Below are 24392 nucleotides of genomic sequence, written 5' to 3'. Positions count from 1 at the left end.
AGCTGACTTCTGTGATGGGGTTGCTCCTAACCACAGGCAAGGGGCAGGAGGGTTCTGTTAAGCTGACTTGAAGATACGAGGTGCATCTCCATGGGCTGCTTTCTCTACGGTGCAGAAGTCAAAGAGGACCTAGCTACGAAGATGCAGGCAGGGAGATGCCAGGCAGGAAGATTCAGAGCCCTCTGGGAAGCACTTCTATCTCTAGTGATTCCTGGAAAGGCATGAAGCTGGCCACCAGGGCACTGACCCAACATGACAGTCAGTAGTTGAAATTCATCCAGTGCAGACAACTGGAGACAGCCACTGACATCCAGAAAAATGCAGACAACACAAGTTAATTTCACAGAACTGTACAATGGTTCAGGTTGAAAGGGACCTTAAAGTTCATCCAGTTTCAAGCCTCCTGCCATGGGCAGGAACACCTCCCACTAGAATTTGAGCAGTAATTTAGAAAATGAAACATCCATATTTTTCTGATTGTGACACTTCATATTTGAGTAAGGAGACTCTCTTCTGCCCTCCCTTTAAAACAAATGTATTTCCAGTAGGGGATGAGGACACTGAGTTTCAGGAAGTTATTGCCTCCAAATGTCAGCTATCATTTTGCCAACTGAGACTAGTAACTACATGCACACTCATAACTCTTTTGCACTGGCAACTAAAGCAGGCGTTTACAAACTGTTTATGCTGAAGGGTACTCAAAAGAGGAATGTGGTTTAAGAGAAACAGTATTTGTACTAAAGTAAACTGCTAGAGTGCACACAGTCACTTATGTTGCAGCTGAGATTCTTACATTGCATTTACTAGATTGTTTGCGATCACCAAATCAAATCTTAAGACCTGCTAAGGAAGTCTGTCCACATCATTTACAACCCTAGCTGTGCTCTTTTCAGTTAAACTTGAGACATATTGACCGAAAAGATAAAATAATGTTGCTGGTGACAGACTCTACAGTTAGAAGACTTCATTGTCTAGAGCCACCAGTCCAGAGTTCTCCCAAAGCACTGTAGTATTGGGGTGTGGAGGGTTTGTGTGTGTGTGAAGACATCAGGCAAGGCTTGGTATTTTAATGAAAATTAGTATGACCAAGACCAAGGCAACAGCTATCAACAGTGATTTCTTTATTTTAATAGGACAGGAAATACATTCACTAAAGGATAGTTTCTATTTTCCATGTCTGGCAATGAAAACCAAAGAAAATGAAAGCACAGTGAGTCTGTAACAATGAGGCTGTGCACATGGCAAACCCGAGAGCTGCCTTACCATGGGAATGTTCACAACTGGCTGGTGTCTGAATGCTAAGACATCATGATGAGAAGTGGAAAATTCCAAAAGAAAAGAAGTCTTGTCATGCAGGGCATTACACCCTAGAGATGACTTCCTTCTGGAAATCGTGTCTGTTCTTTTTACCATTTCTATAAACTCAGGACCCCAGTGAACCATGTGAGATACAGCCCTGTGATCTCGCTGCTGCTACTCCTACCACCAGCTGATGACATTTATGTGAGAGGCACAGGGAATGTGTGAGAACCTCTCCTCCTGCACCAGCTGCCTGTGCTGTGGCCCTGATGCTGAGCCCAGCAATGGCAGCACCCCACCCTCCCAGCCCTTGGGGAGAAAGATTACTTTTTCCTATTTGGCAGCATTAACTGAAGACTGAGAACTCTAAAATTCACAGTCCTCTAGCATCATTGCAGCAGAAGTTACTGATACCAGAGGCTTGATCTGAACTGGGTAAGCTACTTGAAAAGAGCAAAGAAAATGCTACAGCATTCACAACACTATGTATAGAAATTGTATTTCTAACAATTTCAGAAATCTCTTTCTTAGAAGAGTTATAGATTTATCTCATATCACCGAGTTCAGGCCGATCTCTGTGGCTGTGTGCATGTGCACTGGCAACAGAAAGAGGTTTGGCAGGGTGGAAGGTGTTTGCTCACAGCAGCGCTTTGCAAGCCTACACTGAGAGACTGCACAACCTGATGAATAGTTTTAACTTACAGGAAGAGAAAATGCATGGATATTGTATATGGAATTCAAATTTCCAGTTCAAATTTCATCTTATTAAATAATAACTTAAAAAATAATCAGGATGTAAAAATACCTTTATGTTTTAAAGAAATACTATTAGTCCTCTGAATCTTCTTTGTAGATTCATAAAGGATTTTTCGATAGAGGCATAAACCTTATACTATCCATTTTGAAAGTTGCAAAAACTGTTTCCAGGAGCACACTAAAAAAATTGTTTGCCCCTCAACTCATTGGAGTTTAAAGGCTTCAAATTCTGCCAAAATGATAAATAGGCTCTATGACAGTTGAAATGTGAGGGTGAGTATCTGAACATGCCAGATGTCAGCAGACACAGCAAAGCCATCTTACCACCTGAAGTTCTTGAAACCAAGGAGAAAAGATATGATGACAATTTCACTGCTCTTTACTTGTGCTACTTTACATGTCCTCTGTATCTCAATGTACTAAATACAACATTTCATTTAAAAACTGGTTCCCTTAGTAGGATTTTCAGCAACATTCTGGGCATGCTCTTTTTCAATGTAAAACGCCTGTATTAATAATTGTTACTTAGGTTAGAGCTCACTTTTTTCCTGGTCTGTTGCCTTATTCCTGTGGTGAAGCTGAATACAGAAGATATGACTATGGCTAACATTTTGATACAGAAATTTAAAAAGAAAAAGTTTTAAAATTACATAAGGCATTTCTCCCTCTTCTCCCTTCCCCACTCACCTACAAAAGAACATACCTGTTTTTGTGATAAAAGGGAAAATGTAACACTCCAGGACAGGTTAGTATTTGATGATTTTTGGTTAAAATTACTCAATTAAATAACAATAGTTACAAATCAATGTAATTTTTCCCATGCAATAAACTGCTGGAATTCAAGCGGCAGTGATCAAAATCTGTGTACTTGTCTAGTTTAACCAGTTCCTTTTAGATCCATTTGAACTCAGCCAGTATATCATCAGTATTGCTGCTTCTTACATTAACTCACCCAGCAGCCACCTGTATCTTAAATGATCAAATATTTAACCACAGACAATTTGTGCTTGAGCAATAAAGGCAGCAGGTAGATCCTATCTCAGGAACTTACCACTAAAACAGTAAGGCTTAGCTTTGCCTGAGAGCACTAAGGCACACTGTGTTCTAAATATAGAGAGATGAAGGCTCAGCTGTCATTGCGATGGAAAGCATCACTAAACAACCTCAACCCAAAGACAGAGACCAGATAGTCCTGCCTTCAGCCATTAGTATAAATTCTCAGTGGGAGTGTGCAGAGGATGCTTGCTAAAGCCCCTGCACACTGGAGCTCTATTCTCTGCTCCTGAGAAAAAGATAACCTGAACTGGTGCAATGCTGGTAAATTCACCCTGGTAAATGTCACCCTGCAGAGGTGGGCTGGTGAAATGGAGCATTTACTGGCCATCAGTCAGCTTTAAACCGTAAACTGCTGGGCCCTGTCAAACTGAGGGGGGAGAGGAGAACCAGTATTTTGAAAACAGACTAAGGTTTATTCTGATAAAAAGATTATGGCTTAAATTAAGCTCTTCCTGCTTAAACAAGGTGTGTGCAAAGGAAAATGGGGATTGAAGAGATCCTATGAGGGCATTGGCTGCAACAGAAACTAGAAAAACCAGTTTTTAAACACTTCTAAGACTTTGAAGTAAATATTTAGCTGTAAACAACCCAATTGTTTAGTATTTATATGTTCAGGAAAGTTTATTTACTGAGTTTTATCAGGACTTTGATGTAAAATGATACCTCTCTGTGGAATAACACCCATATTTACAGTAAGCCAAATCCACCACTGAAGTAAACTTAAAAAAAAATAAAAAAAATTGCTTTTACCATTAAGCACTCTACAAATAATAACACAAAAGTACTACTGCTAACCGATTTGCAACTAGAAAAAAGTTTCCTTCAGTTCCAAAAAGATTACATCTCATTTCTTGTTTAATTTTCAGAAACAGTTGCCTTTATCAAAACTCTTAATCATATCCACAACAAACCCCAGCATAAATGACACTTCCGTGATAATGAATTTCACAATTAAAAAGTTTAATCCTCTCAGCTTATTTGAAATAACATTACTTCTCTTATTTTAGCCATAACTGCTCAACTCTGGCCTAAAGTGCCAGTGACAGTCTGCAACACCTGTGACATCTATAGAATGCTGACACCAATTTCGGATTATAGTCATCAAGCTAACCATCTGACTGTAGCCCAGCCAGCAGCCATGTCCCTTCTACAAAAGTGAATGGATTCATCTGGATTTTAATTTTTAGTGTCTTAAGTATTTGCTCATGTTTTTGGTGACATGCTTATCCTCGAACCTCCTCACCTTGCCATCACATACATAATATTGAATTTAGTTGGTAGGAAAATACATTTTATTTTTTTGGGACTCTGAAAATTCTTGTAGCCTGTAGAGATGTCTCCCTTTCACATGGATGCCCCAATAAAAGTGATGCCACAATAAAGTTTTGTCCTGTCGGGCAACTTAGAGTGCTTTCTCCATCTACGCTGCTGCCTATTTGAAACAACCAGCAATAACTATGGCTCTCCCAGACTCCTACATTTCTGTCAAATGCAGCTGAAATTGGCCAACACATTCAAAAGTTATTAGGGGACACAGAGAAAAAATTTAGAAAGCATGCAAAAGGTCATGTCTCTCCCAGTAACTTTCCATTGTAAGCCTTCAAATACCGAACTTTTTCCACTCTTTTACTTTTTGTAAATACTTAGTATGTATTTCGGTATTCTACTCTACGTTGTCTAGCTCCATTACCAAAATCTTCAAAATGAGGGTCTTCACTGGCTGCTGCCTCATCCTGACCATGGTCCTGACCTAAGGTCCTTATCCACACCTTAATCCAGTGCTATCCCTATGTTTAATCATAGGACTGGTCCAGGGAACACAGTTTTAGGTATAAAAATTCTGCCATCAACAAAACTACTCGGCAGAGTGTGCTTGGCTGCCTTTGTAATGCAGTCTGTCCTTCCACAGCCTCAGACTGCCTCTATTGGCAAATGACAGCTGGTTAGGCCTGCAACTGCTCAGTTTACTGCTACAGTTGTCCCAGGTTTAATTAGCCAAGCTTAAAAATTTGTATTCTTTATTTTCCTCCCTAGATTCAGAGCGGAAGTTGAAGATTTATACAATTGTGCTAATGTAGGACCACCCTTTCTCTTAAGCTGTTTGAGTTTATATTTCTTAGGGGTCTGATTTATTTCCCACTGAAACCAACAGGAAGATCAATGAATTTCAGCAGAATTATATCAGGCAAAATTTAGCATATCTGAAGCACTGCAGGTACCAGAAACATTATCACAATTGCTATCCATGTCATAAGCTCTTCAAATAAAACTGTCATTGAACCAAGACACCTTGTGTAGAGAATGCCAGTAGAGCAAATATTGTTTGCCAGTGCAATATAGATTTTGTTGGGTTTTTTTTCTCCTTGGGTTTCTTTGTATTGCAAAGCAGCTGCACAATAAGATTGTTGATACTGCAGTTCACCCTTTGAAGTGATATGGTCCACAGTAAACAGTTCTGGCTAAGGAATTTTCTAGGTGTTAAGTCCACGGGTTGAGGAGGAAAAGAAGAGCTTGTCTGCTTCTATTTCATGACAATCCCAAGCTCCAAGACAAATGAAATGAGTCACGTAGCAGCATTTCAGATGACCTGTGAAGGGAACTGACAAACTGTAACCTGTGGTCAAGTATGTTCAAGATATCAGGATTTAATTTGTAACTAAGCTACTATAGAGTATTAATTTCCAGAAAACCTACTCCTTTCAAAATGGAAAATTGCCATACACAGCATGAAAGTTGCTGCCTTTTGGCACATGAATGCTAACTCTGTGTTATGGTTTAGATGAATACATACAGAGAAACTAGAGAATCCTTCTTTGGTGCAGACAGCTGTTGCATAATGATGGTCTTCTGAACTATTCAAGAACCAACTACAGATTTAGGTTTTAAAGAAAATAAAATTATTTACAGGTAATATTCTATGTTTTCTTGTATTACCACTTTGTCAGAGCAAATTACAAATAATCAGGGAAAGAGTTTATGTGAGAGTAACTTGGCCATTTTTAAAGACTTACTGACTACAGAGAAGAATGCTGTTATAAAGAAAATGCATGCTCTGTAATAAGCCAAACTTTGGCATTGCAGCCCTTCAGCCAGCATTGGACTCTGCAGGCACTTTGCTGATAACGTTTCAGCCTCAGGAACTGATTTGCAGCCATTTTAAAACAAAGGATACCTTTTTTTTTAATGCAGAGGGTGCTGTGCCAAAATAAACTTCCTGCAGAACACCACCATGCTTTCAGCCTCCTGTATTTGAAAAATACTACTTACCATTGCTCCTAGCCTGAACTATTCCTCTATTGTACTGAAGCCTCAGGGTACAAATACAGCATACAATTGTATGATTTTGCTAGAAAGTTAAAAGCACTGAGCAAGTTGAGGGATGTATTTTTGAAAGTGTATTGGCACAGCTCTGGTTTTATTACATTCAAAAGTAATGCTCTCATTAAGGAACTTACAGAGCTTAAGTCCTAGCACAGTAACATTCTCTGCCAAGATGTGTTTGTGTATTCAGTACAGAGAAAGTATATAGAAAACTATTGCTAAATAGGAAAAGACACTTAGGTAAGCATATCTGTCCTTGCTAAAACCAATACCTATATAGCTTTGTACTTGGCAAGGAACTGAACATCTCTTCTTTTAAATCTATCAGGGTAATATATAGCAGCCTAGATGAATGTAATACACCTTTTTAGTTAATGTGCATAGCGCTGGTGAGACACTAGACATGCTGATGAGATTACATTAACTAAATCTCTCCATGAATCACTAATTTTCTTTGGAGGTAATACACAACTACCTTTACACATTTGGTGTTTATTGTCCTCGTATGTTCTTTCCTCATATGTAACACTGGGATTAGAATGTCTTAACAAGTGATGATGTCTTGCGATGCTAAAGAATAATGCTGGTAAGGGATATTATAATGTACTTTTATCACTTTTCTCTGAACACAGCTCCATTTCTTTATAAAAAATTCCTTCAACCACATCTCAGTTGTTTCTCAGTGAACATCAAATGAAATAACCCCAAAACAAAGATGAAGGGGAGGAGACTATACGCGTGACTTCAATATTAATGTTAACATATTAAAAGTTCACATTTACACAGTACTTTTGGCCAAAAAACTTATATTATTGAAACCACTGGTGCATAACTGTTACAAGCAAGAACTAAAATACAAGGAAGAACTGAACAATTTGACCAAAGTCATAGAAGAAACAACAGATAGGAACTGGACACTGTCTTGACTTTTAACCCCTGGACAATGGCCATGTCAATCAAGAATAAACTTGAAAAGAAAGGGAACAAATCAGTTGTTGGGTAGCCTTGCTGTTTCTGATATCATCCAGATGAACGTTTCTACTGTAGTAATTTGAAAACCTCCAGTACATCCACCAAAGCACTGTAACCATACGCCTATAAATGCATCCTCCTCTAAGTGGCTCATTTCAGAAAACACTTGGCTTCTCTGAAGCTGTGCACAGCCATCTGCTTCTGCAGGGAAAGCCTGGACAGATGTGCAGCTCACATTCCTGCTCAGGCGTGACAGAGGCGCGCGGGCAGGTGCAGGCAGCCCCGAGCAGATGACGGGCAGGTGCGCGCGTGCCACCGCTTCCCGACAGCTCCATCCCCTCCCTGCTCCAGCCCCTGGATGTCACCTGCCCTGGGGGACACAGGTCAGCCCTCAAAGGCAGTGGGGAGCAACCCCACCTATGCCTTGCAAACACCACCTCCAACCCTCATGGGGTTGCTCGCTCCTTCCAGCACACAATATGCGAGGAGGTGAGAACTATTGAACTCAGAAGCAAACGTACACTTTGACCAACACAAACTTGGCAAGAAAATGCCAGTTGATACCAGAAATATTTATTTTTCCTCTCTCTATAATAAGTTATCTCTGACTTTTTCAAAGCTGTCAGTTTGCTTGATATTTTGGGAGAGCTTTATTACCCTCACTACTAATAGCCATGTTTCACTTCCTGCAATATTATTGGCATGGATTAAAAATTAACAGCAATTCTGTTATCTGAAATTCCAGAGTGTCTGTTACCTTAAGCATCCTGAAATATTCTTCAAGCTATATATAGTCTAAAAGCAATTTATAACTGAAACATTGCTGCTATTTCCATGTTGTTGAAACCTTGCTAATTATGAGCTACAGGACAGTAAAGGGGAAAACTCGCAAAAACGCACAGCAATCTTACACAATTATGCAGAAAAATGCAAGACCATCTTCCACAAACGAATAAAAATCCTCTTTTTAAGACCCTTGCTCAAAGCCTTGCACAAGATTTTCTCCCTGGGCAAACTGAATCCATCTAAACAAATAAATTTTTTTCACAAAGTAGAAGAGATGACCACAACTCAGCTCTCTACAGCTACCTGAAAGGAGGCTGTAGTGAGATGGGGGTTGGTCTCTTCTGCCATGCTTCAAGTGAAAGGACAAGAGAAAAACGGCCTTAAGCTGCACCGGGAGAGATAAAGATTAGATAATAGAATTTTTTTTTCACTGTAGGAATGGTTAGGCACTGGAGTAAGTTGCCCCGGGGGATGGTGAATTTGCCATCTCTGGAAGTGTTCAAGAAGCATCTGGAGGTGGCACTTGGAGATGCTGTTTAGGGGTGAATTACAACGGTGCTGGGCTGATTGTTGGACTAGATGATCTTGGAGGTCTCTTCCAACCTTGACAGTTCTGTGATCTAGTTATGCTGTGGTTTGTATTTGTGCCAATTTTATACAACAGAATTTACACAGCTATGTGAATTCTGGTCCTGGGGCTCACATCAACAGCAAAAAATATTCAGGGAAATAGACTAATAATACTAATACCAAATTTTGTCAAGAAGGAAATTGGGAGAGTGGGGCAGAACACCAATCCTGTCTGCAAGCTGAATGGGCAGTTAAGCCCGAGATTTCTTTTTAATATGCTTATAAACCAACAGCAGCAAAAAGGTAGAGCTAGTTGTCAGAGGACTAAGAAAACTTTCTTCAGAACTTCAAAAGATGCTTATAGAAATTACAAATGCTTATAAAAAGTCACAAATTTAGAGATGGGTCTTTGAAAAGCGCTCTAAGCAGTGAGTAACTACAGCTCCTGAAACATAATTGTATTTGCACTAATGCTTGACCTGTTTAAGTGGAACTGTTCTATTTGGACTGGTTCATTTAAGACTATCTTGAGTATGTGAGAAGAACATTTCAAATTTTGAACAGGGACTGAACCAACCCCAACTTGAAATCACATCCCATACTGCTTCACTTTAGTTCCAGATTAGCCCAGAACACTGAGGAAACCTAAAGACCACAGATGGGAAAATGGGCTGGGAAGCAATGCCAAGATCAGCAAATCACCTCAATCCCCTCGTTCTCCACCACCTGCCAGTTACAGTCTCGCCCATAGTTTTTAAAACATTTTTGACAGATGCAAATTTTGAGGGAATATAAACCCTGATTCAGTAAAGCATCTGGGAATGCACTCAAATTCCATTTTAGTTAATCCTAATGTACATCACAGAAGCAGGTCCTTTGTATATAAGAAGGGTTTATCCCTAAGATCTTTACAATATTCTTACTTGTATTTTATGTTTTACCCAATCCAATTAGACTTCAAGCAAATATTAATTAGGAAACAGTCACACTGACACAATAAACATACACTCCCTGGGGGAAAAATGTTTTTTTTTCAACAATCGTATTTTGAAAACTACAGATAGCTCACAAAGGCTGTTTTGGGTCTGTTTGAAAAATATCACACATAATGGTGTTGACAAACATAGCTTGGCTTGCCAGCACACCAGGAGATTGAAATTATCAAGTGTTCAGAATCTGGGTATTATTTACGCTTTTTGGTCTGCATGGCATAGAAGAAAAAACACAGAATAGATGGAGCAACATCCTTCTTTAAATCTGAGGGATCCCAACCAAGACAACTACACTACTACTTATGACTCTAAAACCTACTGCTGTTTTAAATGGATGTGGCAAAGTATCCCTCAGGAAAATACTCAGAGAAAAATACTTTGTGTAATATTGGTATAATACCAAGGTAAAACAAGGTATAAAACTAAGGTGATTTTGCTTCCATGACACTGTTCTACGAAAAATACTCAAAAGTTCTGTGCAACTCAAATTCTTGTTAAAGCTATTTCCAGCTTTCAAGCTACTTAATAGTTTGCTGAGTATTTTTTATTATTATCATTATTATTTCAAAAGCTAAGTAATACCTAATACATATTGTGTGAAAGTTCATTTGCAATCAAGTTGCAAAGACTCTCTGAATCTTGTAATTTCATCTAAAATGACTGTGCTCATTTCACATCAGTAACAATTTCAAATAACAAAAAGCTCTTAAAAAATTGAAGGAATATATTTCAGCGCTTGACTGTCTTATACCTCATACACAACCAAGCTGCTCTTTTTACAAGTGGTACAAATGATGTTATTACTCTTAAGCAGATATTCTGGAATAATGGGACATTTTAAAGCAAAGCTATAAAGGGTTTGCAAATGCCCTAAATTCCAGCAATGATGTGTATGCTCACACATGCACCTGCTATTAACTTTGATTTCCAATTTTCTGACATACATTTCACTTTTAAAATCATTTTTCAGGACCCAAAATTAATTACCAATTTCCAGTTCCTTTTTAACCAAATTTTTCCATCTCATCTTTGGTTACAACTTTCAGAAAATATGTGATTCACAGCTTTACACCTCCAACACAAATTTTTCATATAGACACATATTTAGAGAAATCTTAGAAAAAATGCAATTGTGTTTATAAGTCATTATGTTTTTTTCCTGTTTGGGCAGTATTTTACATGCATTACTGGTGAAAGCTGACTTTGCACTTGTAAACAACCAGGGCTAGCACAATACAAGAAACAAGTCTGGAACCACAATGCTGGTGCCTGTTTTTCACTGCAATGGCCTCAAAGTTAGACTGATGGCTCTCTGGGCTTTTTGCCAACACCACACACCAGATTAAAATAGAAAGAAGGGAAACAGACAACCTGGGGTCCAAAATTTAATTCTGACCTTATGTATAAGCTCTATGGGAGGCTTGGGCAAAGTAGAATGCTAATCTACCATATAAGGGGGGCAGGACAAGAAAACTTGAAAAAATCTAACCAGAAAAATGTCTTTTCTATCATGTTCACATTTTGGTATTTTGAAACCATCGATCTTGAAAAATAATCAAATCTTCATGTATAAACGTTATGTTATTCTCAGAAAGTAATATTAAATGTACAATGTAGTTACATGTTCACAGCCCACTTTCTTTCAGCATGAGATAAACTATATTTTTTATGGCTTTAACCCACTTTATTCAAACCATAGACTTTTCTGTTTCATAGACTTGTGGGTTTATGGATCTCATTAACTATGAAATATGGACAGCACATTAGAAAGTAGATTTAAAAGTGAAGGCTGAAACACTATCTTCATTCCATCAGAATGGGCTCCATTTATATTTTCTCTCATATTTCATAGTGGAAGTTAAGTATTCTGCTAAAACATATTTGCTAATGGACTTCTTTACAAAAAGAGAGAATTTAATTTTTTTAAAAATCAAATTAGTGTTCTTCACAGAACTGTTTACAATAAATAAACATTTTTTTCTACATTTAAATAATACTATAATGTTAAGTCCAAAAAGGCAAATGAGAAAATATCTTCATAAAATTTTGCAGATGCTGACTAATTTTACCATAACTTTCTTGGAAACTCTGTGATTAAACTGTTTCTAGGTATTACTTTTAACTTTTCAGTGGAAAATAAAAAGTATGGTAAACAGATTAAACTCTGTTCCTTATTTCTTACTATAAACTCCATTTCTTATTCAACTACATGCACTTGGATCCTTTGATTTTAAACACAAATATCTAGAAAATTAAGCTTTTAAATACCTATTGATACCTTATTTACTAACTATTAAAATAATTCAATAACTCTATTGAGCACAGCTCAATTTTGTAAAATGACTCAATAAGCACAGTAATTAGTAAAACAGTTTAAGCTATTCTGAGATGGGATCTTGAAAATTAGATGCTTCAATGGTAATTCTCAGAAAGCTTGCTTCATTGATCATTATTCTTAGAATATTTGTATAAGACATTCTATTTAGCCTCCTGCCCTTTCAAGAGAGAATTCCCAGGACATTATTAAGTTCTCTATTCTTAATACAGCTTGACAAGATACAGATACACACACAACTGAGAAACAGTAACTTGTTTCCACAGGGAAATTCAGGTCATCAAAACACAGGAAAAGAGGTTAATTTGAAGGCAGTGAGGGAAAGTTTTCAAAGTCTTATTTACGTATTCACAACCTCAGAAGAGAGAGACTAAAATGCTTTCTCACTATCTCCTTCAGAAGGATTTGCTCTGGCTCAAACTATTACCAAAGGCACTAACGTGAATTTTAGAATAAGACAAGGAGCTGATCTACAAAGTGGCTTGATACAAAAAATTTCAGCTACTTTACATGAATCTTGTGTTGGTTGCTAGCACAGCAGAAGGCTTTGTGGGACAGTGCACGCAGTGCTTATATAAGCAGCAGAGTGACATAACTTAGGAAAAGACTTGCCAATGGCACGCAGAAGTCAATTCCAACAACATTCTGTCCACTTCATAAAGTGAAGCATGACACAGTGTTAGACCAGCTTCACACTTCATGCATTTCTGTGTGCACAACTGGTCTGCCATAAGCTTTGTGGGTAATTAACAAAATTTTGTTAACAACTTTCAGTCAGCACAATGCTGATAAGTAGCACACATTTATTAATGTTATGTGTTTGGATGCAGATTTATATTTTCAAAGAGCCACAACACAAATGAATCATATGAAGACCTCTAATTTAAGCAGAATAAACTTTGAAGCACTTTAGAAACTTATGTAACATTCCCTGTAACTGCATCTATAAACAAGTTGTTTCAACATTTCCTGCTTGGGCTTGATTTCCTTTATGCTGTTGCTGAATGACTGCCACGCAGCCTTGATGAAGTTCTGATCCTCCCAATGTTGAATGCAACACTATGTGCAGTAATGTATCTGGCAGAAATAAATCCTACATTTCTGCTGTATTCCATATTGCCTTAATTTCATTGCTTCCTTTTTGTTACACAGTCAGCTGCAAATCAAATTTGTGATGAGTTTGAAGAAACTTACAGGAACCTGGACTTCATCTGTTACAAGGAATCAAATAATGGAACTGGACTCACAGTGGTTTTGTTATTTTGGTACTTGTGCACTAGATACAAATGGATAGTAACAGTTATCTTGAGTGTTACCTTGAGATCAACAAAAAATACTTTCAAAATTCTCTCATGGACTGTTCAAAGAAACAGGGAATTTTTTGGAAATACAAGCAAGATTTACAGAATGAAGACATGTTAAGGTTCTAACCATTTCCAACCCTTTCCCACTTACTTTCATGTAAACCCACAACTCAAATAGCAATTGACATGTGGACTCTGTGCTATACACTGCTAATACTTTGATTACAATTTCACACTACAAAATTAAAAATACTCTTGCATAATTTCATATTCAGGAAGAACTGTTTAAATGGTTCTTCTGCAATAACCATCTAGGAATCTTCAATCCACATGTGGGAAGGCAGAAGATAAGAAAGGAAAGAACAGATTTGCATGGAGGATATATTAAATATTTAAAAGAACTTCCTAATAGTTACAGAACAGTATAATCCAAATGGTTTTTGCCACAGTGAGTCACATTATGTAACTTTTCTCTGGTTTGGTTTATATTGTTTAAATTCTCCCTCAAGTAGCAATACCAAAATTTAATTTAATCTAGAGATTTTTGAACAACCCATGTCCAAGACCAAAATCCTCCTCAGTAAAAAAAAACGAAGCAATGTTGTAAGACAGGATTCACTGTTATCAATTTTTCACCAGATGGAAGTTTGGAAACTAAGGGAGGAAGAAATGTGAGAATAATTTGCTCACTCTGGAACTGCAATCACTGCAAAATGTCCCTTCCATTTTAATTTTTTGTGTGATTAGCAAATATAAGTATTCACACAAAATATAGCACATGAAAAGGCTATGTATTTACCCTGACCCTTAGCTCCTATACCTGTTAAAAAAACAATGTAGAATGATTTACCCCCAAAATATTTATCACAATGTATTTATCACATGAGTATTTCATGCTACACAATTATTCCAGTCCATACCTGCAGGCTTGTCAGTTGAGCTGCTGACTTCCCTTTTAGGCAGAGAATGAGTGCCAGAAATGCATTTAAATCCTCCAGAGAGAGGCTATTGACCTAAAACAGATGAAAAAAAATGACAAATTATCTGAAGGCTCTGAAGAGGAGCTTTCTGAAAATTGAATCCTCTTGCTCAAGCACATCAAACTTGGAACACTGACCTCATGTAATGATGACCACCATGAATGCATCATCTAGGAAAACACACAGGGAATAAAATACTTTCTTTCACAGCTTGAATGAAGTGCATACCCCAACACTTATGTATAGTGTATACACATGGATTTCCACACATCAAACAAAATGCTCACCCTTCATTTATTCCCTTCTCCACTTCCCTTAGAATTTCATAATAACAGGAAATTTTTCTCTCTCTGCAAGACCAAGCTTAGTAAAAAAAATTCCTTTATAGTCAAGACATAGGATAAAAACCACCTCAATGAGCCACAGATATGATGACCATTAGGAATTTTAAAAATGCTTACACATTTATCTGTTAGAACTTTCAAAAATATTCTAAAATATTTCAATTACCTATTTTAACCTAAATTTCAGGATTTATCAAAATATATTTCATTTCTTTCGGATTTTAAGGCTACATATGGAAGCAGGGAAAACTCAGAGCTAAAACCTAAAATGTTCAAGTGGGGAAACAGAAATGAAGAAGGGTTTTGAGATTTTGCAGAGGCATGTGATGGTCTCAGAAGAAAGACAACACCTTGAGAGCAGCTGGCATGATTCCCTGACAGTACCAGTTGTGCTCTAATCCTTTCCTTCTTCTTATAAAACACTATGTATCGTACAAGTGCACCAAGACCATGAATCTGTTAGGGCAGTTGAGGATATACAGAGAACTCCAAAGTGAGATCCATAAAGCATTACAATTCCTTATCAATTGGAACTTGAGGGAAGGTTTCTCTTGCAAAATGTGGAAATGTGCATTGTGGGCATACAGAACACTTAAGAGCCTGCCTAAAACTCTGCATTGCCTTTCTTTTAACAGGCTAAAAATCATTCAAGCACTATTCAGATTTTTTTTTTTCTTTTAATCAGACCCCACTGCTTGTCCCACTTTAAAATATTTTCCCCTCTATGATGTCGTTAAATCTTGCATAATGCACAAGAATTTGAGGGATATCAGAAACATTTTAAGCTTTCAAAATGCTCCTTGGTATTCATTAACTCCACTTGTCTGCTAAGATCTGATAATGGCCCTACTTTACCCTGTAACTCAAGTCAGGTGTCACCTTTGTGTAGATGGCAACAGGAGAGTTTGCTAAACCTGCACATTTTATATACTGAAGTAACAGAAAAAGTGATATTTATCTACAAAAACAATTCTTAATACTTGCACAATTTTGTCCTAAGCAAAGGAAATCAAAGATTGCTCACAAGTACAACAGCCAGAAAACGCCCCTAACAGAGCAGGTGAGCCAAAAGTGCTTATGAATGTCAAAACACTTTACAGAAATTTTCTTCAGTATTCAAACTTGGTGAATTATCATAATTCCACTGTCAGATTTAATCCAAAACTTTTAGAGACTGAAAGAGAAAATTCCTCTTTGTCTGGAGGCTTCAGTGTTTGGTTTGAACTCATTCACTGCTCTGCCAGCCTTAAAGGCAGACCTAATAGTTTGTATTTTTTTCACTATTTTTCTTCTTAATTTAGAGAATATTTGAAAGGTACCCTTGAAAAAAACATTTGTCATATCAACACTTTTTTTTACATAGTTAAGGTTTGTTCATTGGATTTTTTTTCTTTAAAAAAAATGCTTCTGAAGTTTTCATTAAATGTTTCCACATACATTCTGAAGGAAGCCAGATGAGTTGATCAGTATGCTGGCTCTGGCAAAACCTTCATTTTTAGCTTAGATTAAATGATAAGTAATGACATTTTAAAAAAGTTTATTTTCCCTCATATGAGCTGAAGGAAGACTTCAAGCCTGCTTTAAGGAAGGAAAACACCTTTCTTCTCTAATAAAAATTTAAGGCTAAAGTGTAAGGGCAGGAGTCAGAACACAGCTAGACAAGCCTTGTTTTCTCAGCTATAAAACAAATGGAAGCAATATGGCCAGCTCAAAGCATGGCTACTGACACTCTTGCTCTTATGTTTTCCTCTCAACCATCCCAAGAGAACAAACAGACAATATCAGAGAAATAACCAAAGTTTAAAATAACCCAGCAATGAAAAACATTTTACTTCAAATCAATTCCCCAGTCTGGTTCCCAGGGTAGATTGTATCAGTGCAACTCTGAGGGCAGAAGAGAATCTGGAAAATGGGGCAGTTCTTGAGAAACTGGCACTGCCATGAAAAACCCTCCATCAGACTGAGCCCTTTGCATGATCTCTCTGCTTTTACTCCTGTTGAAAGCAAGAGCTGTAAATCTGGTTTAGTCTCTGTTTATAACAGTGGCCATTGGATAATAAGTTCTGAAAACCATTTCCCTGACAAGCATTTTTTTTTTCAGTTTCATTAATATCCTGTGATCAAGGTTCACTAAATCCACATTTCTGAAAGGTGTTCCATGCTGTTACTTCTCAATCCTACTAAAGAAACCCTTCTCAAATAATTTAGTTATCATGCTATGAAAGGTTGCACAGAATAACTCAATAAAGAAGTGAAACAGTGATAAATGAAACTGCATGTTTATATTCTAATAGAAAAAGCACTTCAAGTATGTTAAAAGGTAGGTGCCTGATATATATCTTGCTGACTTGAAACTGCAAGTCATGAAATGATGTTTAATAAGTATTATCTTTGAAAAAATTTCAATTTGTATTCTATTATATACAAATTAAATAAACCAAAAAACCTACATGGACCATTTGTGGAATTCCCGTATGTACTTCCTCAACATGTCATCTAAGTTTCAATAAACATGTGAAGAGAAATGAAAGGAAAAGTCAGGGAGAACTTGTTCTCAGGTATCACACATCAGTACATATCTGTTATTAAGGAAACTGAAGTCTAAAAAAGCAAAACAAAAGACAAAGTGCAGTTCAGTTTAAGCACAAGTGAAGATGAGCATATCAGATGAGATAAATGCATAATTTGCTCATCCTCAGAGAGGAAAATCTGTTTGTGAGATCACCATTTGAAATGTGGCAAGTACAGACAATACATTAAATACCTAAGAGAAAAGTAAATAATGAAGGAATATTGTATTTAATCTTGTGTCCCTTTTTATTACATTTAAGGCAGTCTGCAGGCTGCCAAGTATTTGGAATTATAACAGAAGTGTTACCTAATGATCCTCTATTACTCAAAATTTAATGAGAAGAGCCATAGCCTCAATTCTGGCCTGAAAATTAGCAGATTGACAAGAGGGCATGAAAAAGTAGTGAGAGCTGACTAAATATTTATATTGTCTGTTTGCACAGTCTGCAAAGTCACCTGAGGGAATGATGACACAAAGGAAACACAAAAGGAGCAACTTTAATTTGCAAATAGGGCCCAAAGAGCAGGGGAAATCCCTCAGTTTATACTCTCTGGCTAGACTGCCCAAGGGGTTTTGTCATGGGCACGTGAGAGCTATGATTAGCTACTAAAAACCCCAGGTATTTCTTGAACAGGATGGTGCACGTTAAGTGGAGTAATTAAAAATACTGTAATGCAGTACTATTATATATGAGCAGCTATGCCTACAGTAAGGATTAAGAGAAATGCCCAGCACAGGCTAGCAAAAACCAGTTTATTTGTCTGTCCTTCGCACTTATCTGGGCTGACAGCAGAGGAAAAAGCAACCGTCCCTCTTACCTGCATCATAAGATAGGCCAGCAAGCAGCAGAATCCTGCAACAGGTGCTTCCAGAGCTTGGAGTTCTTCCATCTCATCTTGAAGGTTAAAGCATGCCAGAAATGTACTATACCGTTGCTTCTCCACGTCAGGCCCTTTGGCAAACCACAGTGTTTTCAAATTAGGTGTTCCACCTACAAAAGAAATCCATTATTTTATTTTGGTAGCAACAAGATAAAACATGTCTACCTCATTACAATCAGAAAGGAAATGACTTCTCTGGCAGGAAAGGAAATTAAATGCTCTTGGCATTTGCGAGGACCGCAGAGTCAAAAATAAAATGTATTTGACAAAACTTGCATTTAAAAAAAAAAATTAAAAAAACCACAAATGGCCTGTAATTTAAACAAAATTTATTGAATACAGGCATGTTTAAGCAGAGTGGACTGAATTCAACCCTTACAATAACATAGACAACCTTGAGACAGCAAGCATTTAACCTATGCAAGGGCAAAGTTTGCCTGCAAGTGCATTCTTTTCTTCATCATAAAACAATGATTCAGCAGAGAACAACCAGATCTGTGTTTCTCTCTCTCTCTTCTAGAGTTAACATATCAGGGGTCCCCGAGGGATGCTCACATTGTCTCCCTCATGATCACATGTTCTAATGAACACCTATGCCACTCGGTGGTGAGCAGGCATTCTCCACAAGGCACTGTGGGGGTTTGACCCCTCTGCAGCACTTTCCAGTGTTTTGTTTGGGAACAAAACCAAGGAGATCTGGTATTTTTCACTTCCTAGGCTACTGTATGAAACACTGTTGCAAATATACACAAAAGAACTGTCATCAGTTATGAATAATGGATCTTTCCAGACTTTCTCTAGTATCATTCACACTTGTCTCTAAATCCTTAATATTTACCCCATGCTGCCATCTCCCAGCTTGTGGCATGTGTGGGCTAATGCAAAATTTGCTCCTCGTTTAAATTACATTTAATCTGGTATCAAAATAAACACTAATGCACGTGAAATAACAGAACAGCTAACTGGTTATGCCTGAGAATCTCAATAAAAGACAGAATCATACCATAAAGTACGGCTGCTTCTGTAGTTAAACAAAATGAGGTGTGAATTTTAAATGTGAACTAATTAAGCCACATTTGGTAACACCTCTTCCTTTTTTCATGTGACATGCAGCAGCTGCAGACCAGTTAGGAACACTTGGTGATAATAAATGGTTAAAGTGACAAGGTGCTGAAATCTACATAGATGATGTTTATTTAGCCAGGGAAGCCCATTAACCAAATGGTACTAATTCTTTGGAGAGGGGGAAACTAGAAGAAAAGTCAGTATTTTCTTTATCTCCCTGATGGAAGTTTCCTTTACTGTTTTTTAAGGCTAACTCTCCTGTCAAAAGTTTTAACCACAAAAAGAACTACTATCACATAATCTGTAAGTTTCTAACCTTATTTCTAAGGGAAATGTATTATTAAGAAAAAAACCCCAGTTGCCTGATTGGAGGTAGAAATGCAGTAAGAGAAAACACAAATAGTGGCAGTGAGTGGGGTAGTAAAGACAGCACAATAAGACTCACATTACTGGTTTTGATATTGGCAATTGGTGCCTTAAGAAAAAAACAACAGCAGAGACCAACTTCCAGGAAGAAAATCAAATATAACATGCATAAAACCAAAACAACGCCAACTTTTCCTACCTAGCCTAAGCAACCCTGATGTGTGAGACAATCTGTACATGAGTAAACTCAAATAGTTTTGATGGTTTCTGCATACAAAGAGATACACTAAGAATCATTTAAAAGGAAAGTTCTCTTTTGCATCCAGAGGCATACCTAATAGCAGAAATCCTTCTTTCTTCAGAATAAAACCATTAACCACGTCAATATGCAAGATTATAGATCTACATTGAGAGAGCTCAACAAAAAATTCAAGACCTCTCTCCCATAAACAGTTTCTTACACTTTCAGAAACATCTTCTTGTGCCTGGGAAAGAAAGGTATTGATAAATTATGAGTTATTTACTCTGGGAAAGAAAACTTGATACCATCTCCTTTTGGAACAGACCAACAAAAGGCACTTTTTTTCTGAAGGGCTCTCTTCTGCAATTAATAAAATTCCATGTAATACCCAAGACTAATCTATTGTATCAAATAAAACACAAAGAAAACAAAGAAACAAATATCCTAAAGTTTAATGACTGGCCCACCATACATGCAGTCCACAGCAGATCTAAGATTCATCTACAGTAGATCCTCAAAAAGTTCTCTTCTTTAGGTACATCTTTACTACATTATTTACAGTAATTAGAAAACATTTCTGAAATAGAAATTTACTTGGATATGCAGGAAAAATATTTTATTTTCTGAACATGTCAATATATTTACTAAATAAATCTAAAAAAACCCTGAAACTGAGTAATGAAAGGAAAACACATCAAAATATATTATATGTACTGAACTGAAACATCTTTACTATAAAGACTAGTAATGATAAAATTATCTGTTGGGATAGGAACCACAATTTCCCATGAATTGCACAAACATATGCAAACATAATTACTCTCAACATGCACAAAATTGTGTGAAAACCATATTCAGCATTATGTGAACTGCAGTCCTCAGGAACCTCAAGAAGAGGAGATGTAAAAAGACCTCCATGAAGGTGAGATACTACTTGCCTAAACACAAAACCAGACAACCCACAAGTTAAAAAAAAAAACCAAAACAAAACAAAAAAAAACAACAACAAAAAAAAAAACACGGACAAATCACTTTTTACCTTTTCCCTTATACTCACACATTTAATACCATTACCATACAGAAAGCAGCATGAGAAACAAAAGCACCTCAAGGGAATACATAAACATTTATTTCATCTGTTTGAATTTCAGTAATCGATTTATGGATATGTAATACATGCAAAAGTTGGATGTGGAATGCATTAATTCTATGATATCATTTAACTCAACACTTAAACAAAGGTGATCCTCACATTTGTACCAACTTTAAGCACATCATTACTGTGTATAGAGATGTAAATCTATAAGAGTAAATATTCATGTATATTTGAAGTAATGACCACTAAAATTTTATTTTATAACATCAGTAATAGAACTTTAATATTTCCTCATTTTTACATGCTCATGTAAATACCGACCAATAAAAAGATGTTTATAAAAATGTACTTGCTATGAAAACTCAACAGCAACTTCTCAACAGCTGTGGCCAAAAACCAAAAATGCCAAATAAATCTGACCATTAAAGAACTTAAACATATTCATGACACATTCATGAAGGATGCAATGATTAGAATACTGAAAGTACATCCAAACTCTGTGGTATGAAGCTGCAATATCTTATCCATTTTCAGAAATAAAATTAACGAAGAATATAGTTCTTAATAACTAAGAAATAAACTCAGAATAAAATGAAAGACTTTAGAACTTCTTTTGTTCCACATAAACTGCACACTTATCAAATATACCTGCTATGTTCACAAGATATGGATGTGAAACGGTAATTTCTTAGATCATGGATCTTCTAACAAAATTGATTTGCCAGTGACATGTTTTATCAATATAAGTGCTGCTCTGTCAATGTGTATAAATCATGATCATATCCATTCAGCTGAAAAGAAACATTCTAGAAGGAAGAAAGAGACACAGACAATGCAAGGAAGCAGAGATGATCATTTAGAAGACTGTCTCTCAAAAATAAAAAATATAGCTAATACATATTGTATTTCAAAAATAAAAAATATAGCTAATACATATTGTATTTCAAAAATAAAAAATATAGCTAATACATATTGTATTTCAAAAATAAAAAATATAGCTAATACATATTGTATTTTAAATATATTTTATCATCTTACTTACCATCCTATCTTTAGGATTCAATATTTCATTTTTAAAAAAAAGCTAACATTCAATCTATCACCTCCAACCTTTCCAGATTAAAAGGTACTTCTGCTGTTTTATACACATACAAAAATTAGTAGGAATTCTACTTTTTTAAGAAAAATTCAAAATTTAAAGTATTTATCATTATGTACACTACAGCTTAAAGGTCATTATTTCTTTAGTGTTTTTAATCTAAAACAAACTGGAAAAGAGTCAGGATTTTCCATATATTCTCAGTACAGCTCTAAAGTACTTCTGATGATCAGGTTATCAGTTTTTTCCAAAAAGATAAAGAACCTTCCCAAATTACTTGAACTTTTGATGTTTCAAATAGAATTTTGGTAATTTTTTTTTTGTCTTTTTGAGTAACCTGATCTTGATTGACAGCTTTGAACTCTAACTTCCTGAAACAATTTTAAATTTAGCTCTAAATATGATCCCTGTCTGAAAAATGTGATGTGCTGTTGAGAACCTTATTTGGTGAATTAGAAAGTCATGCTGTGGAAAATCAAAGATGCATGAGCGAATGTAAGGCATACAAATATGGACTGCAAAAATTTTAGAAAAATATTTGTCTGCTGAAGGAATGACAACAGAGCACTAAAAATAAACACTAAAAGTCCTCCTCCCATTTTTTAATAGTCTGCTTGAACAGCCTTTCATTACTGAGTTAGTAAAGATTGTATCTGAGAAGATTCTGGTTTTATAAACTTCACTTATGTGGTTGCTATAAACAAACACACTTGAAATCCTGTTTATTGTCAAAATGAAGGTGGGCTCTATGTGTTGTATGTTTGCAGAGATACAGAGCCAGAGTACATGAGATTAAGTGGACTCCTCTCCAGAAAGGGAGGAAGGAGGTATACTATCTGGGATGGAAAATTTCACAACAATAAATACAGTATATTTGCCAGATAACTTGAAATGTAACTACATAGGTATGGTTTATACTTTGTTGAGTTCTGTTTCCTTGTTTTTCAGCATGCTCCCAGACCACTGTATGCTGAAATAAAACAGTTGCACAGGACGGATTCACCAATTTTTACTCTGCATATTCATATTCCATTTGGAAAATTTCACAGCAATTTCAAGCTATCATAAAGCCAATTAGATAATCACTCTCCTGATATTGTGTCAGGGAATTGTCCTGACATTGTGACGTGACACTGTGACAAAGTGTCCTGATATTGTGACAGTGAAGGTACCATATATCAAATAAAAATTCATTTGTACTTTGTCTGTATAACCTACTTCTTTCCAAACAGTCCTTTAAAAAGGATTTTGAAAAGTCCGATATCTAAAAAGCAATTGGCTTTCTCCTTTGAATTCAAAGACTTTCATTAAATACATGAGTTTCAGATATGAAGATAAATGTGCAATCTTTGGATACCTAAAAATAAAATGTACTATAAATTTACAAAGAAGTGCCTGCATTTCAGCTTCTGAATTTGGATTTAGACCAGATCAGCACAAGGACTACTACAGAAGGCTCTGGATGCCGAGGGAAGATTCACTGGTCATTAGTCTCCAAAAGATGAGTGGATAGTAACCTTTCTTAACAAGATACCAATGGTATTGTATATCAGTGGAACAAATACATTTCATGTGAAAGACTAGAAAAACCTCTGAGCTGCTGATCCACTTGATAACAGATGACAGAGAGAGAGAGAGCTGTGAGAACAAGGATAACTACAACTGCAGGACAGATGAACACTTAGAATAATTTTCCCCCTGACATAACAAAATTGTTTACTTCCCATGCTAAACTGATACTGCATAATACAATTGTATATATATATATATACATATATATATAATTATATATATGCAGTGCTCAATCTTTTCACTGAAATGTATGATACTTCCTCCTAAGTGTAACACATTTATCATCTCTAATTTCACTAAGAGTGTTCATTAATGTGTTTTTTTACCAAAGGGAAGGAGGTAAAAATGCCAAAATATATAAAGCTTAGGAGAGTAGAAACAGCTTCACAGAAGTCGATAGCCCAAATATTTTTATTTTTTTTTAATTAAAAGCTGGAGTCTCTCTCTGGGTTGTCACAGATGATCTAAAAATGGCTCTTTTTTACATTCTCCACTATTCTCATTAACACAATATGTCAAACAGTTTAATGGATGAGTTTTAATATTGCCCTACACACCATGTATCTTGGCCTCAGAGCAGTATTTAGAACTTCTAAGGTATTGCCTGCATTCTCAAACTGATGTTTGAATTAGCACTGGGTTTAACAAGACCCAGCAATAATATGTATCTCAAAGCTAAATCCTATGTAATTACAAAGGGTGATTAAAAGCAACTACAAGTGTGCAGCTCTTTAGCTCCTTGTTCTCCACAGTCATCTTGGATTCTATATCAAACACATGATGGA

General features: G+C 36.3%; 1 protein-coding gene across 6 annotated transcripts in view; it reads right to left on the bottom strand.

Annotated features, from left to right (window-relative positions):
• FAM120B (family with sequence similarity 120 member B) overlaps positions 1-24392 on the bottom strand; it is a 75250-nt gene that overhangs the window by 38171 nt on the left and 12687 nt on the right. For all 6 annotated transcript variants that reach the window (XM_088052795.1, XM_088052793.1, XM_005518568.3 and 3 more), the window contains 2 exons: positions 18106-18278; positions 14312-14404 (listed from right to left, as the gene is read on the bottom strand). In XM_088052795.1, coding sequence (XP_087908921.1) covers positions 14312-14404; positions 18106-18278 — 266 coding nt within the window. The remainder of the gene's footprint in view (positions 1-14311; positions 14405-18105; positions 18279-24392) is intronic.

This window comes from Pseudopodoces humilis, chromosome 3 (assembly GCF_049639895.1).
Source record: "Pseudopodoces humilis isolate 2021_Gansu_Grassland_sample_001 chromosome 3, ASM4963989v1, whole genome shotgun sequence".
NCBI lineage: Eukaryota > Metazoa > Chordata > Aves > Passeriformes > Paridae > Pseudopodoces > Pseudopodoces humilis.
Note: the sequence above shows the minus strand (reverse complement) of the source record. Positions and strands in the feature narration are given on the sequence as shown.